The sequence below is a fragment of the Abramis brama genome (genome assembly GCF_963993115.1).
Source record: "Abramis brama genome assembly, chromosome: 9".
Classification (NCBI taxonomy): domain Eukaryota; kingdom Metazoa; phylum Chordata; class Actinopteri; order Cypriniformes; family Leuciscidae; genus Abramis; species Abramis brama.
Genome location: NC_139971.1, coordinates 28,869,529 through 28,886,614, shown reverse-complemented (window position 1 = coordinate 28,886,614; position 17,086 = coordinate 28,869,529). Strand labels below are relative to the sequence as shown.

General features: G+C 37.2%; 1 protein-coding gene across 3 annotated transcripts in view; it reads right to left on the bottom strand.

The window, feature by feature from the left end:
- The window catches only part of LOC311089163 (voltage-dependent calcium channel subunit alpha-2/delta-1), a 118,787-nt gene that overhangs the window by 93,317 nt on the left and 8,384 nt on the right, over positions 1-17,086 (bottom strand). For all 3 annotated transcript variants that reach the window (XM_084123651.1, XM_084123649.1, XM_084123650.1), the window contains exons 2-3: positions 13,776-13,857; positions 13,413-13,529 (exon numbers count right to left, since the gene is read on the bottom strand). In XM_084123651.1, coding sequence (XP_083979777.1) covers positions 13,413-13,529; positions 13,776-13,857 — 199 coding nt within the window. The remainder of the gene's footprint in view (positions 1-13,412; positions 13,530-13,775; positions 13,858-17,086) is intronic.

Here is a 17,086-nt window from a genome sequence, read left to right as displayed (position 1 = left end):
TTGGAGAGCACAAATATGCCGTGTCTGTTGGATATTTTCTCATCCTAAGCTCTCTTATAAGACTTCTACTATCTTCTACTAGAAAAGCAATTAAATTAACTGGAAATCAAATCACATCATCATCTCTAGAGTTTTTAGAAGAAATGACTACAATCAAAATTAATATTGAAAAATAATTTAATATGAACTTTTCTCATTAAATTCTCCATATATCCAGAAATTGTGCTACCAACATTCATTTCACATACATTTAAAAAGGTGTTGCTCTGTCCATTTTGATTTACAAAAAGATTTGTTTAAAGTAAATTCTGTTTTTCAAACTTTGTTCAACAAAGAATCCTGTAAAAAAGACTTTCATACTTTCCACACTTTTAGTAAGCAGCACAACCATTTAATAATAAGATGAAAGTCTTTTTGAGCAGAAAATCAGAATATTAGAATAATTTCTGATGGAACACTGAAGACTGGAGTAATGATGCTGAAAATTCAGCTTTGCCATCACAGCAATACATTACATTTTTAATACATATTAGAAAACAGTATTATAATTATGTATCTTAAATTATAATATTACAATATTTTACTGCATTTTTTATCAAAATAATGCTGCCTTGGCAAATATAAGACACTTCTCAAGTTTCAATTGCAAAAGGTTAAAATCAAGTCATGTCCTTTCTTACTTTTGTTGTTTCATTGAATATCCTTTTTGACATGGGAGTATCCCAGTACTAAAGCTTCATGGGTTCATGGGTTGACATTATCCAATAGGAGATGTCAGTCAACAGAAGCAAATACATTTTCAAAAGCAAAATTCAGAGCAGAAGCAAATATGTATGTGATAAATGTCACTTTTTGATTTCATGCTGGCTTTAAGTCTTCTGAACAGAAAGAGCAACCTTTGAGCAATAAAAGTTTCCTCTGGGATGGACTTCATGCCATTTGTCTGTACAAAAGGACATATTTCGCCTGGAGGTGAAGGATCCCAATTTGAGACGCTGTCAGACGGATTAGGCTACACTTTAGCTGTGCTTAATGATCTGACATAGCATGGAACAGGCAGTCTGGGATATATGCACTCGGGACAGAGAAATCATTTCAAGTGTCAACTGAAGACCTTAAAGAAAAAAAAGAAAGAATGAGACAACAGCTTTGCCCCAAGCCAACCCTACTGTAAATGACTAATTACTCTCTTCAATCCTTCGTGTACCACTCTCTCCCACATACACACATGAAGGTGATTTAATATAAATGATTCAGCTCTTGATTACTTTTCACATGGCTCCTATAAAACAGCCACACACACAAATACATTAATAATTCAGTTTTTGAGAACATGCACACCCCAGTGCACATTATCAAACAGAAATAACACAGCCAGGCATAATAAACACCAACACAACAGCTTTGGAGGACAAAGGCCACATCACTTAGACACCATCGCTGGCACTGTAATAATATTGACAAGATTAAATGGGTCAAGAACAGAGTTTAAGTTATAGGCTGGGTCATATTTCACCACACAATTACATTTTCACCACAAAATTGTCAACATAACCTTCTTGGCAAGGTCTCCTAGCAAACAGTAGGTTATGTCTTAAAGGTGCTGTATGTAACTTTTTCACTCTACTAAAGCATAAAAATACCAGTTCGCATATATTGAAGTTCACATACTCGTTTCTCTGAAAAACACTTCTACAGCCAGTTATTTTACTTTGAAATGTACGTTTCCAGGCTGGAATGTTTGTTATTGTTTTGGTCTGTGATACTGCACGTTGCCAATTGTCATTGTCCATTGTGCTCGTTCCTGTTGAGTGTGCTCAAACTGGCAACCCGTGTGAGCGTCGTCTAGTCTGAGGAGCAGGTGGCGGGAGAAACGACGATCTCTGATATTTTGAATTCAACTGCAGTACCTATTTCAACCACTAGTTGTCATTCTTACATACTGCACCTTTAAGTGAACATAAACAGTCAAGACAACGCATGTGTGTCAGTATCAGTATTTTGGATCCATGCATTATGTCTTAAAGTGACAGCAGCCTAATATTCCTGCTGTCTGTTTTTAATGTTAATCAAACAACAAAAGACAAGGAAATCACTCACTGATCTTGACTGAATAGCTTTTGTAACTTTAATAATGATTAATCTGTATTTAATTTATACAGTGAATATTGCAATGTTAGTTTATATTCAATTTCTGTTCCTGAAAACCTAACCGTGAGTAATCTGAACCATTACTTTTAAGAAATACCAGGCTTGGAGACAACAATATAGTGAGATGACAATACAGGTTTATTGCAGCGTTAGAATGAGCACACATGTAAATAAACAGGAATATAGCAGGTTGGGGAGAATGACCGGATGATAATAGAAGACTTTACTGTGTTGCAGGTGCCCAGCAAGCAATAGCCATCATTTCACAGTCTAGGCTAACTATAGACCTGAAATAGTCTATATAGTCGAATAGTGGCTATGAGTAACCCACTTCTAGCCAAAATAACCTTGAATTTGGTTACATGTCGTTTTTGCCAAAATATCTTGCGAGATGTATGATATTCCATCATGTAAGCAAAGTCAACAGTGATTATAAGCTCTTTGGTTTCATTTCTTTGACATGTTATCTAATTGATGACTAGTCTATTCTTGGGCGATGGTTAGACGTCTATTAAATTTTCACTGACAGCCCAAATTTTGCCTGGTTTTAGCCTAGACATCAGTGCTGTGTTTGGATGGCTATTAGATGCCTTTTAAACTCAAAATTGCATGCTGGGTGGAGATTGTGGACACATGGAGAGCTCACACTTCCTGGGATAGTCCAGACAGGTGAGTAGGCAATACTGGTAAGAGTAGTGATGGAGGGTGGTCATTCTTTTGAGATGGTCATTCTTTTGAATTTGGGGTGAAATACATGTTTTTTTAAGAGATTCATCCAGGGTTTGAAATTAACTTTTTAACTCACTGGACAATTTGGCTACTAAATTTTTAAGTTACCGGCCATTCAGAACTTAAAGGTCCCATGACATGCTACTTTTTGTAGGCTTTAATATAGTCCTTAGTGGTCCTTAGTACTGTATCTGGAATCTCTTTCCAAAAATTCAGCCTCGGTGCAGAATTATAGCCACTACAAGCCAGTCCCAGAATGAGCTTCCTTCAGACGGGCCGTTTCGGTGTCTGTAGCTTTAAATACTAATGAGGAGGAGAAAGGCGGCGCAAGGTGGAGGGTGGGTGTGGCCTTGACCATCTTGCGCAACGGTACCATGCATGTTTGTTTATGTTGGATATATTGCAATGGCACGAAGACACACAGTTGTTCAAGCATTTCAGTTTGACCCAGAATCTGATCCAGATGGAGAAGCAACGGATGAAGAAGTTGCAACTCAGCGGCTCCAGCAGGACGTTTCCGAATGGTTAGTTTAAAATATTATGTCTGGATACGGTACTTTATTTGGATGGTTTACAGTTATTATCATGTAGCTAACGCGAACCTACTGTTGCCTTTTCATGAGAGATCTGTAACGTCTGTAATTTATCTTATTACAATTACATCAAGCTCTGCGATCTTGAAATGCGGATATCGCGCGCGCCATATAACCAACAGGAAAACGGTTATCCAAATAACAAAGAAATGTACAACACTCGCGTTACAGTGTGTGTAACTTGATGCTGTCTACCTTTACATTAGCGCGAGTGACTGCATAGCTGCATAGCTAATGTGACAGCCACATTCTACGTGTAAGAAACTAGGTAACCATAAACAGTACAGCAACACACTTATATATCATTTGTTGACTTACTTGTCCGACGTTCAGCAAGCCCAGCTCTGTATTGACCATTCGATGTTCATTTGTACATCCAATTATTGAGCAATTATTATGCTTCGCTCGCTCAAAAGCCATGATATCTCTCGTGGACAAACTAAAATCGCGCGCGTTCCTACTTCCTAGCTCATTTTCTCATGGGCAAGAAATATTCTCTGGGCGGGCAAAGCAGAGAAAGGGGAGGTAATATTTCTCCTTATAACGTCATAAGGAGGAGATTCAAGATCAGCCCGGTTGAGCTTCCATTTTCTCAAAGACAGAGAAAAATAGCAAAAGCTCGATTTACACCGATTCAAATTTCTACCGATTCAAAGAAACTTTGGGACCATATACAGGCTAGGGGAACTCATATTAATGTTAAAAAACCTCAGAAAGTGGAAATTTCATGTCATGGGACCTTTAATACTTTTAATAAAAAATTAACCAGATTAACTACGTCACAGCTTATATATATATACATATATATAAATAAAAAAATCCAGCGATCTCCTCCCTTCCTCGTTCATCCTCATCCTTTTCACCAAAAATGTATTTTCCAGGGCAGTTTCAAATGATTATTATTAAACAGCAACTCAGCAAGTACAAACTATGCACAAGACGCTGTCTGAATTCACTCACTCGTTTTCATTCACTACTTCAAGTGGACGATATTAGTGGAGTAATGTAAGGAATAGTGAATGAGGGTGTAGGAGACGATTTCGAACACAGCATCTCTTTTCTGTTAACCAAATGCTTTTTAAGCTTCAATGCAAATGAATAAGTGCACGTTATTTGTTGCATAGATTTTGTGATTTGGCGGGTTGGCGGGTGTTAATTTCAAACCCTGGATTCATACACAGGCCTGAAACTAATTCTTTCAACATAAAAACTCAGACCCCTTCATAAAACACTCTGGGAGATAATACCCCATTTGCTGGTAACACAGTGGATTCAAACTTCAAATCACAATTTGCTAAACACTGATAGATTTTATGAGCTGAAATTCTCTGATGTAGCAATCCATCTCCCTCTCATAAAGCAACCTTAGTGCACAGGGATAACAACGATCTAGCTATTCTCAAACAAACTCCTTGCATCTATTATTAATATGAACATGAAGGAGGTGAATTATTCACCATGATTTTCTGTAGATAACAATTATGTGAAAAATTACAAGTTCCCTGTCTGACAAAATGCATATTTACTGGAGTGCCATGCCTAGAAGCAATAATTTCCGCAGTAATTCTGCTTGGTCTCAGTATGATATTCAACCTTGTCTCCTCTGTGATTCCTTAACAGAAAAATATGGACAGAACTGTGAAAATCTGAATACCCCCACCACAGATTAAGTCAATTAGGCAGTACACATTTCACTATTTACTTAGCTGGACTGAACATGCAAATATGCACAGTGTAGAAAAGCTAATTAAACAACAAAACTTCATCGCACAGATGGAAGAAATGCATTTTAATTAGGCGGTAAACATTTCACTAACTGGGAAATGTTGGACTGTGGGCGCGAGCGGCAAACAGTAACATGATGTGACGTCTGGTCTCTGCAATGTTTCCGAAATAATTTGAAGTCATGGGACTTGACTTATTGGATCTACAGAAGGTGGAGAGGACTCTTCCTGTGCCCAGCAGGTGACACAGACCATGTGGCTCAGTACGGCTACTTAAGAGTGTTACCTGCTGAGCTCCAACATGCGGCCGGTTATCTCAGATACGGTGCTGATCAAGGGAGGAGAGGGCTGTTTAATAATGCATGTTGAAACAGACAGGATCAAACGCAGGGCTGAGACCAGACTTTTCACAGACAACCAGGCCACTGGATCGATCAACTTAACCCATGCATGCACATACAAAAACAGCTGAAATTAATAGCCTTTTATTCGAATTCCAATTATTTGAAACCACTATTGAAAATGTTAACTCTAACCCTAACTTTCCAATTTTCCAATTGAATACAATGCTTTTATCTTTTCATAGTATTATTTTATTCGCAAAAATATTATGAGCAAAATAATCAGTCAAAAACTGAAAAAAATAGCTGATCATATATTTTTTTAATTATGATTTATTTATTTTTAATTAAATTATTATTATTATTATAATAAATATTTTATACAAATTAATAATTAAAAATGTTAACAACAACAATTATTACTGTTGTTGTTATATTTCATTTTAAATTATTCTAAATTCAATTTAATACAATGTTGTTGTTTTTTTCAAGTTCATTAGTATTAGTAGTTATTGTCATGTAGTAGATATTATCAACAATAAAATGGGTCAATTAGATTTATAATTATTTCATAATTATTTAAAATTATTTAAAATTAAATGTAATACTAATAAATATTATTATTATTATTATTATTATTATAATTAGTATTATTACATTTAATTTTAAATAATTCTAAGTTCAATACAATACAATGTTTTTTCATTATATAATTATTGGCAATTATCAGCAATATATTACAATGGGTCAAAAATTATTTTTTATTTTTTATTATTATTATTAATGAATTTCATTTTAAATAATACAATGTTTTTTATTTTATTGGTAATTATAATGTCAGTAAAATAATAGGTCAAATTATTATTTCAATTTACATTCTTTGAAATCTTACAACTTTATTTCCAGGTTTAAATTAGACATTGAAACTAGAAGTTGCGTTTACACGACAACGATGTACTAAAAACTGAAAAGTTTTGCATACAGACGAAAACGGTGTCCTGTTCACACGGATCCACTAAACTGACTAAAAACGCTGTATTATGCATGCCAGGCCAGTAGTTGGTGATGTCTACACTACGCGTCTGTAGACTGAACACGTAATACGCATGTTCATGACGTCACCGTTTTCACAAATTCGCTTTTTTGTATAGTTTACACGGAGACGATAACGGTACCGTTTTCTATTATGTGCACTTTCCATTTTAGTAAGACGCCAAAACGGCGTAGTCGTGTAAATGAACGGCCAGAATGCATAAAAAGTTTTCCGTTTTTAGTTGAAAACTGTGTCGTGCAAAAGACCCGAGTGTATGTATTATGCTTGTGTGTTTGCATGTGCCATCTACACATCCACAGGTTCTCATTCTAATCAACACACACACACAAACGCATTTCAAAATGACAAGTCCCTTCAGCATACATACAGATATTAATGAAAGCTGATATGACTTCCACCTATCCACGGACAATGCAGTCTAAGCTCCCTACTCCTACTGGTATACAGTCAAATATTTAACACACACACACAAAACATGTGAGAGGTCGCTGCTTATTTACGTGCTCCACAGCTATGTAACTCTAGTGGCTGTTGACCTGTGATTATTAGAAATATGCCATAAAAGACAGACCACATGTGAAACATACAGTAAACATCCACTGCCGATCTTGAAACCAAGCCAAGCTGTGTTTCATCTGCATTATCAAAGCAGATCATAGAGGTTGGAGCTGAGAAGGCTGTGGGTTTGTGCCTGTGTTTTCAGAATGGTGCAGTGGAGAAAAAGAGAGAGAGACTGATGCTAAACCAGTCCTTTATTTAGTCAGCAGACAGGAGCTCAAAGGGGAAGCTGTGACTACGATTAAAATGTTCATCAATCAGTAGAAACAAATGGAAAAGGAATGTTAAAAAAGGAGGTGCATTTTCTTGAAGAAGTAGCAGTGGCTGTGACGCAGCAAAATAATGGTGTTAAAGTTTTAGCTAAGATTAGATTTTAAGCTTTAGTTCTGTTAATGAAAAGCCGAATCAGAGCTCAGAATCTTGTCAGCTGTGCATAAGAATCAACACAGCCTGACAGCATATTTGCAGAGTAAAGGCGAGTAGAAGGTTAAACAGATGCAAAAAAGACCACATTATAATTCAGTATTCAAATGAATGCAAAAGACTAATCACAGTTCAGTATGCAAAATACAATGAAGTCATCACTGTCGGTTAGATTTCAGTTAACATTCTACAGTCAGTGGGATATTTTCATAAATGAATTGCACTCTAAGTAACATTAAATAATATTTGTATTATTATTTATTATTATTATTATTATTATTATTAAATAGCACACTTGAGGCTCAAATTAAATAAAAAAGCAGCAAATGGTTTCAAGCAGTTCAAGATCCAAAGCAAAAATCATAACAACTAGATTCTTACATTTTCCAAAGAATTTTTTTTCCCCACATTTTTACAAATAAAGATGAAATAATATAAAATATAAATATTTGATTAAAACCCTACACTATAGAAAATTAGAAATGTTTCTTTGGCAATAAAGTGAAACAAGTTTAAAGGGGCTAAATGTATGAATGTTCATGTATTAATTACTTTTTATAGCCAATATGTAAACAGCTTGTAATGAAACTTAAAAAAAACGAGACGATCCCTGACTTCCTAGGATCTAGTTTGTCTATTAGCCTGTGGACTGAATATTATGTGAAGGACGTTTGTGGCTGGAAAATCAAAAGGATGTGACGTTTACGCGCTCTCCCAAGAGCCTCTCTTCCATTTAAAGACAAATTAAATGAATGCTTGTACAAGGTTCAGGTTAATGCCGAAAGAGCCATTTTGTACTGTAATGTCAATGTGTCATGCAAAGAAAAGGGACAAATTAAAACTACAATCTCACATAGCCAGTTATATAGTCTATAGCTTAAATACTTGTAATGTAATTTTAATTACCTCATCTCTTGACATGATGCCAGTGAATTGCAGTGCTTGTGCAAATAAATCCGCATTGCTACGATAAAATGCTTTCTTAACTGCTGCTTTCTTACCGCTGTCATGTTTGTTGTGTGTTTATTTACCAGTCACCCCTGGTAAATATGATCAAAGATGGCTAAAAAAATAAATCTGCATTGTTTATCCTTTTGATCTTTCATTAAAAAAAAAAATCACAAAAATCTAACTTTTCATTGAAGTGGGGAGAAACTCACATTATGAAATAAATGTTTTTCTCCAAAACACGTTGGCCATAATTATTGGCACCCTTTTATTAAATACTTTTTGCAAACTCCTTTTGCCCAGCCCTGAGTTTTCTCCATACCTGACAAGAGACCAGAGACCATTCCTTCATACATAATCTCTCCAAATCCTTCAGATTCCCAGCTCCATGTTAGTGCTTCTTCTCTTCAGTTCAGCCCACTCATTTTCTATAGGGTTCAGTTTAGGGAACTGGGACGGTCATGGCAGAAGCTTCATTTTGTGCTCAGCGACACATTTTTGTGTTGATTTTGATGTTTGTTTTGGATTGTTGTCCTGATGGAAGATCCAACTACGGCCCATGATAAGATGTCTAGCAGAAGCCGTTTTATTTGTTGGTATTTGCTAGAATCCATGATACCATGTATCTGAACAAGATGTCCATGACCTCCAGCAAAAAAAAAAAAAAAAATAGGCTTAGGCCCACAACATTAAAAATCCAGCAGTATATTTAACCCTGGGCATGGGGTACTTTTTAACCCTTTTTGCACCAAACCCAACTGGATATGCTGGTGTTTGGATGAGCGAGGAGGATTTTTCTTGAAACCCTTTCAAACAACTTGTGGTAATGTAGATTTTTATTTTTTTATTTTTTTGGGCTTTCTGACCCCAAGACTCAACACATTTTTGCAGTTCTCTATCTGTGATCCTTGGAGAGTCTTTGGCCATTCAAACTTTCCTCCTCACCGTGCATTAAGACGATATAGACACACATCCTCTTCCTGGCCGATTTGAAAAATATTTAGTTGATTGGAACTTCTTAATTATTGCATTCAAGGTGGAAATGGGAATTTTCAATGTTTTAGCTATTTTCTTACAACCACTTTGTATTTTGTAAAGCTAAACAATATTTTGCTTCACATCAGAACTATATCCTTTGGTTTTACTCATTGTGATGGATGATTAAGGGAAGTTGGCCTTTGTGTTTCCTCATATTTATACTCCTGTGAAACAAGAAGTCATAGCTAGACAATATGTTCCTAGTCACCCTGGTGTGCTTAAAAATGGAAATATTAATGTAAATATACTTCAGAGATATTTTACTCATAAAAAAATGCAGGGGTGCTAATTGTGGCCAGCGTGTTTTGGAGACAAACATTTATTTCATAATGTGATCCCACTTTTTTCCTCATATAATAAACCATAATTTCACTTATGGTGAAAACCATAAGTCTGAATGTTTATGGCCAGATTATCTTCTCAGCAAATGTATGATTTGAGGTGTCATTCATGTCCGTAGCACAAACAGCTCTGGATGAGTTACATGTCAAAGGTTAATACATAGCCTGTGCCACAAAAAAATAAGTAAAAATATAAAGAAAAACAATCAGTACCGTTTACACAAACAGCCTTCTCTCACAACTTAAGCACAGTAGCAAAACAGCTCCTCATTAGCTGCTTAGTAAATGATTCCTTGTGGCATTTCTAAGAAAAGGCATCATATCTATAACAAAACCTCAAATGAATCCCAATTTGAACCCAAATGAAATCACTCCATCTGCCTGCTCTAATCTTCCTGTCTGTATACACAGGACAATATTGTGTGACAAATTATGATGCAAAAAATATTAAATCTATTCCAGTGAAACATTTAAGTCAATGTTAAGTGTTCTGGGGAGACCAAGAGAGAAGGGGAATAAAAAAAGAGCATGAGTGTGTTATTAAGACAGATGTGAGTGAAACAGCGAAGAAACTCCCAAAGGCCTGTCTGTCTGTCACTAAAAGACAAGGGAACACCTGAGTAATGGGCTGAGAAGGACCAGTCCAAACATCCCTCTCCCTCTCCTGCTTCTCTGCAAAGACAACAACATTATTCACACAAACTAATACAATAATTGCCTGACAGCCTTGACCACTACTGAGACTTCCCCTGCATGCTAATGGACCCACGGGAAGACAAGCCCCACACACATAAACACAGCAGCAATGTCAATCTCATCCAGGTCTGCAGACTGGCATCAGTGAACTGGGAAAGCCTGACACATCTGCAGCGAGCTCAGACACCCAGAATCTTTCAAAGGCTGATAACAATTAAACCGCTGGCATCAATCCATCCATCTTTCCATGGCTGCGCTGTCCAAAGGCCATGCCAGCTGGCGTGTGCACGCACACACATTCAAGCGAAAGTACACACATACTCATTGATGCTTAGATCAGATGCAGGTCAGTAAAAGCACACAAGAGGGTAGATGCAATTTTATTTTGGTGTCTATGGGGCATATGTTCAACCCCAAATAAGCAACTCAATAAGCTTCCTAAAATTACACTAGCAACCACAATTTGTGTTATGTTGCATATTAAAGTATATTATACTTTAATATATACTGTATATTATATAATGATATATATACAGTGAGGAAAATAAGTATTTGAACACCCTGCTATTTTGCAAGTTCTCCCACTTGGAAATCATGGAGGGGTCTGAAATTGTCATCGTAGGTGCATGTCCACTGTGAGAGACATAATCTAAAAAAAAAAATCCAGAAATCACAATGTATGATTTTTTAACTATTTATTTGTATGATACAGCTGCAAATAAGTATTTGAAAACCTGTCTATCAGCTAGAATTCTGACCCTCAAAGACCTGTTAGTCTGCCTTTAAAATGTCCACCTCCACTCCATTTATTATCCTAAATTAGATGCACCTGTTTGAGGTCGTTAGCTGCATAAAGACACCTGTCCACCCCATACAATCAGTAAGAATCCAACTACTAACATGGCCAAGACCAAAGAGCTGTCCAAAGACACTAGAGACAAAATTGTACACCTCCACAAGGCTGGAAAGGGCTACGGGGAAATTGCCAAGCAGCTTGGTAAAAAAAGGTCCACTGTTGGAGCAATCATTAGAAAATGGAAGAAGCTAAACATGACTGTCAATCTCCCTCGGACTGGGGCTCCATGCAAGATCTCACCTCGTGGAGTCTCAATGATCCTAAGAAAGGTGAGAAATCAGCCCAGAACTACACGGGAGGAGCTGGTCAATGACCTGAAAAGAGCTGGGACCACCGTTTCCAAGGTTACTGTTGGTAATACACTAAGACGTCATGGTTTGAAATCATGCATGGCACGGAAGGTTCCCCTGCTTAAACCAGCACATGTCAAGGCCCGTCTTAAGTTTGCCAATGACCATTTGGATGATCCAGAGGAGTCATGGGAGAAAGTCATGTGGTCAGATGAGACCAAAATAGAACTTTTTGGTCATAATTCCACTAAACGTGTTTGGAGGAAGAAGAATGATGAGTACCATCCCAAGAACACCATCCCTACTGTGAAGCATGGGGGTGGTAGCATCATGCTTTGGGGGTGTTTTTCTGCACATGGGACAGGGCGACTGCACTGTATTAAGGAGAGGATGACCGGGGCCATGTATTGCGAGATTTTGGGGAACAACCTCCTTCCCTCAGTTAGAGCATTGAAGATGGGTCGAGGCTGGGTCTTCCAACATGACAATGACCCGAAGCACACAGCCAGGATAACCAAGGAGTGGCTCTGTAAGAAGCATATCAAGGTTCTGGCGTGGCCTGGCCAGTCTCCAGACCTAAACCCAATAGAGAATCTTTGGAGGGAGCTCAAACTCCGTGTTTCTCAGCGACAGCCCAGAAACCTGACTGATCTAGAGAAGATCTGTGTGGAGGAGTGGGCCAAAATCCCTCCTGCAGTGTGTGCAAACCTGGTGAAAAACTACAGGAAACGTTTGACCTCTGTAATTGCAAACAAAGGCTACTGTACCAAATATTAACATTGATTTTCTCAGGTGTTCAAATACTTATTTGCAGCTGTATCATACAATTAAATTGTTAAAAAATCATACATTGTGATTTCTGGATTTTTTTTTTTAGATTATGTCTCTCACAGTGGACATGCACCTACGATGACAATTTCAGACCCCTCCATGATTTCTAAGTGGGAGAACTTGCAAAATAGCAGGGTGTTCAAATACTTATTTTCCTCACTGTATATATATGAAGAGTTCAGATGCAAAAGCCTCTAAGTGCCATCTGAAATTTTCTTCTAGAATGATCATTTTTATTAAGCTCGTATATTTAAGTTCAATAATTTCACTTAAATGGCAATGCAAATTACCTATTAATTGTCATTTCAGTGAAATTACTTTACTTAAATATACAAGCTTTATAAAAATTATCATTCTAGAAGAAAATTTCAGATGGCACTTAGAGGCTTTTGCATCTGAACTCTTCATATATACATATGTGTGTGTGTTTGTGTATGTGTGTGTGTGTATGTGTGTGTCTCTATGAAACCTAAATTGACAATTCTTTGTGCATTTTATGGAATAATGCAGCATTTATTATAAATGATTTATCCATGCACATTATTATTATTTTTAATTAATGTTCGTAATCTTTAATCAAAATAACTTCCCCTCCCTCTTGCATCGACCTCTTCTCTTCTCTGATGATTTACTGGCTGGACAACCTGTCACTTATATGAGATTACAACATTGTCAAACCACAACGATCCAATCAATTCCCAATGGACAACATTAAGTCCCGCCCTATATTTTTTCCTCGTTGGAGAAGCCATTTCACTGCCATATACGTCACAATAGGGAAGAAAAGACTATCACAATTTCCGTTTCATGCTTCTTTTTTTTAAACAGGATTGTCTTACCTCTAGAGCTGCGGCTCGCTTCTTCAAAAAACTTTCTATATTCCGAGCCGCTGATTCCACAAGCTGTGCTGCATTATTTGTTTCCACAGTGAATAAATTCTGATTATCCATAAAGATCTGCCATAACGGAGAGAAAAGGGCACTCATTAGAGACTCTCGTAGTGAAGTAATGAGATGAAGGTTTACCGGTAATGATTGTTTTGATAATTAAGCAGGCTTTTATTGAGGCTCAACTCTCACTCACAATTTGTTTGGGTAAATACACATCGAAGTACACATACATCAATATGTACAGGGGTGTGGGTGTGGGTGTGGGTGTGGGTGTGGGTGTGTGTGTGTGTGTGTGTGTATTGGACCTCTAACCTGTTTTAGATTATTCCCAGCGCTGGCTGTGTCTGCTAGAGAAACCAGCTCCTGCTGCAGTTGATCTACCCATTCTTTTATCCTGCAAACACAAACACTCATATTAAATATTTCAACTGCAATATACATACCTAGAGGGGTCAGAAAATGTGATGGTAAAGTATTTATGAAGTAACTAAATCCCAGTCACGAGGGCAGCTACATGTGAGTCATATTAAATTGAAATGTAAATGTGATCTCATACCAAGGTGCTTTTAATATGCACATTTTAAGCAGTTATAAACAAAAAAATCAGTAAGCACATTGCAAGCAAGTATAGGCTATTCAAGATGAATAACCTTGTGAAAGCTCAAAAACCCTGTCCTTCAGAACAAACACATGACATGTAGGGCATAAACAGGTGTATAGTTTACCTCAAATATGGTTTTAGAGAAAAACTGTTTTTCATATGGTTTTGTAAATATTGTGCTTTTATTTTGAAGTTTGTGTGGCCCTCCCTGATTTTTTAAAAGTAATAGATTGCTCATTTCTTTGCTCAAGACACTGATAATCGATCAAGCAAGACAATGCAGAAAACTTCTCAACAAACTTGAACATACCAAACATTACAGACAAAGGACAGGAAAAACTAGAGGGTTATACAAACACAATGAAGTTGTGACTTTAATGGCCCTTACCTGGAAACAATTAGTGAACAAATACAAAATAAGAACATGTTGCAAGGACTTGGACAAAATGCAAGGCACCCGCAATTCCTCAAAATGTAACTCTTCTATATTTGCAAGCGTTTATATTTTGAGAAATTTAGAAAGTGAGAAGGAACTGTTAATCTTGTAAACTGTTAATGGTTGAAGATCTGTTCTAAATAAGACAAAATTCTGAGAAGTCACTAACGCTCTCCATGGTTACATAACATCCAATTAATATGAATAATTAATGCTACTGTACAACCACACTTTGATGGAAACTCTCTTTCTTCATGATAATCTTTGATGTCCCTATACACTGCAGGATGAAAAGGAGAGTGAATTTATGGACATCAAGATGAAGTCACATATTTTTCTTGGCCTCTGTGATCACAGATCTAAAATTATCCAGACCATGATGAGAAATTCAGGAAGTGTGTGTGTGTGAAGTGTGAAGTCAAGTTAACTGGAGGTTTCTTGAAGAACTGTGTATTTCTGATGCATGTTAATTAGACTAGTGGTTCCCAACACACAGTTTAGATGTCTGCCTAATCAAACACACCAGATCAACTCATCATCTCGTTAGTAAAGTGTGTTCAACGTGGGCTGCGTCCGAAAGCTTAAAATTCCATGCACTCCTGAGATACCGTCATCTGGTCGATTTTTGAAGGCAGCAGTATTCTTCGCTTTCTTTGATATTCCACAATCCTGTGCTTTCCATTCCATCAAAGTTGAGCTAAAAAATAAAATGGTGTCTGAACGTTGTGGTTGGTGGTCAGTTTGTGTGTAAATGTACGTTTTTGACCAACGTTTTACACTTCTGATGTCATTTCTAGTGAGAAATTACTATTGCAGTAACTAAATATTGTCTTAGTTATCACAAAAGCTCGCTCTATTTTGCTGTAGATCAATAAACCATTACGCTGCCTCAGAAGTCTGTCCAAAATCCGTTTTCTGAGGTACCTTTGTGCGCTAACACTGCCTACAAAGTCTCTGGTCTCCAGCTCCGCCGGCTCTGCCCTGGTCTATTGCATCATCAGCTCTGCCTTGGTGGCCTTCTGTTCTGCCTTGGTGGTCTACGGGTCCAGGCCCGTCTATGCTCCATGATTCGGGTCCACCATTGCTCCACGGTCGATGCTCCACAGTCCTTGGCCTCAGCCACTCCTCCACGGTCCAGGCCCACCACTGCTCCACGATCAAGGCCATGATCCAGGTCCTTGTCCTCTTCATGGGCCTGGGCCACCATCTCTCCCTCTTGGCTACCTCCACTCCTCCACCCTCCTGGAGGTTTTTGTTTTGGGGTGGGTGTTCCATTAGAGTCAGGAGCCGCCCTTAGAAGGGGAGACCTGTCATGCCTGTTTTTGGTTTTGTCTCATGCCCTTCACTCGCTAACTTCCCTCCGTCTCGTTCACTCGGATGTACATCATTGCTTACGTGCCCACTACTGGTGGAACCTTTGCAATAGGCTGAATTGGAACATGCTAAGCCCTTGATCACTTAGAATCCACTATGGGGTTGATTTATTATTTTTATTTTTTTCGGTAACACTTTATTTTACAGTGTCCTTGTTACATATGTTACATGTACTTGTAATAACAGTAAATTATGCATAATTACATGCAACTAACCCTCAGCCAAACCCTAGTCCTACCCTAACCCTATAGTTAGTACATGTAGTTGCTTAATATTACTCAGTACTTAAATATATAATTACACTGTAACAATGACACCTTAAAATATAGTGTAACCCTTTTTTCCCTTACACAATTGTTTAATGCAGCATTCTATATGTATATAGGTGTGTTTGAGTTGTTTACATTTGTTTTTTTTTTAAATAATTAATATATAATAGAGTTGTTTGTGGTGGGGTAAATTAAACGCAATATGCGTTGACGTCACAATCGTGTTGCATTATGGTATATGGAGCTGCCTGAAGTGTACATATGAAGTAGATGAAGTTTAAGTTTAAGTTCAAGTTCATGTTTTAAGTCAATACTTTATTTTGTATTTTGTTTATTTAAATAAACTGCACTTCAGTGGACTTTATTACAGTGACACTAAAGACTGGATTAATGATGCTTAAAATTCGGCTTTGCAATCTAAGGATAGGCCTATATCAAGATAGAAAAGGTTTATTTTAAATTGTAATAATATTTCACAATATTACTGTTTTACTGTATTTTTGACCAAATAAATGCACCCCTGGTGAGCATAATAAAATCTTCTTTTTTTCCAAAAACGTAAAAAAAAAAAAATCATACTGACCCCAAACTTTTTACGGTAGAGTATATATATATATACAAAAATTTAAATGTCTTTAATTATGCAACACTGACTGAATCGCTCACTCACATATGCCGTACTGCACAGAAATATTCCTTAAAGCATTCTGCTCTTTGATGTATTTGTGAGACTGCCGTCTACATCAAAGAAGCTGAGTAGCAAATGTTCAGTGGCTGCATTCAGGACCTTCAGATTGACTTTGTGTACCAGAGGAGGACAGGGTCTTACTCTTTCCCAGAAGAACAAAAACACACATATCCACAGCAGCCATCCAAGTTTAGGTCCTGAAGCCAAACCGTCAATACTAGTATAACAGAACCCTCCGGTGCTCTCTGTATTGGG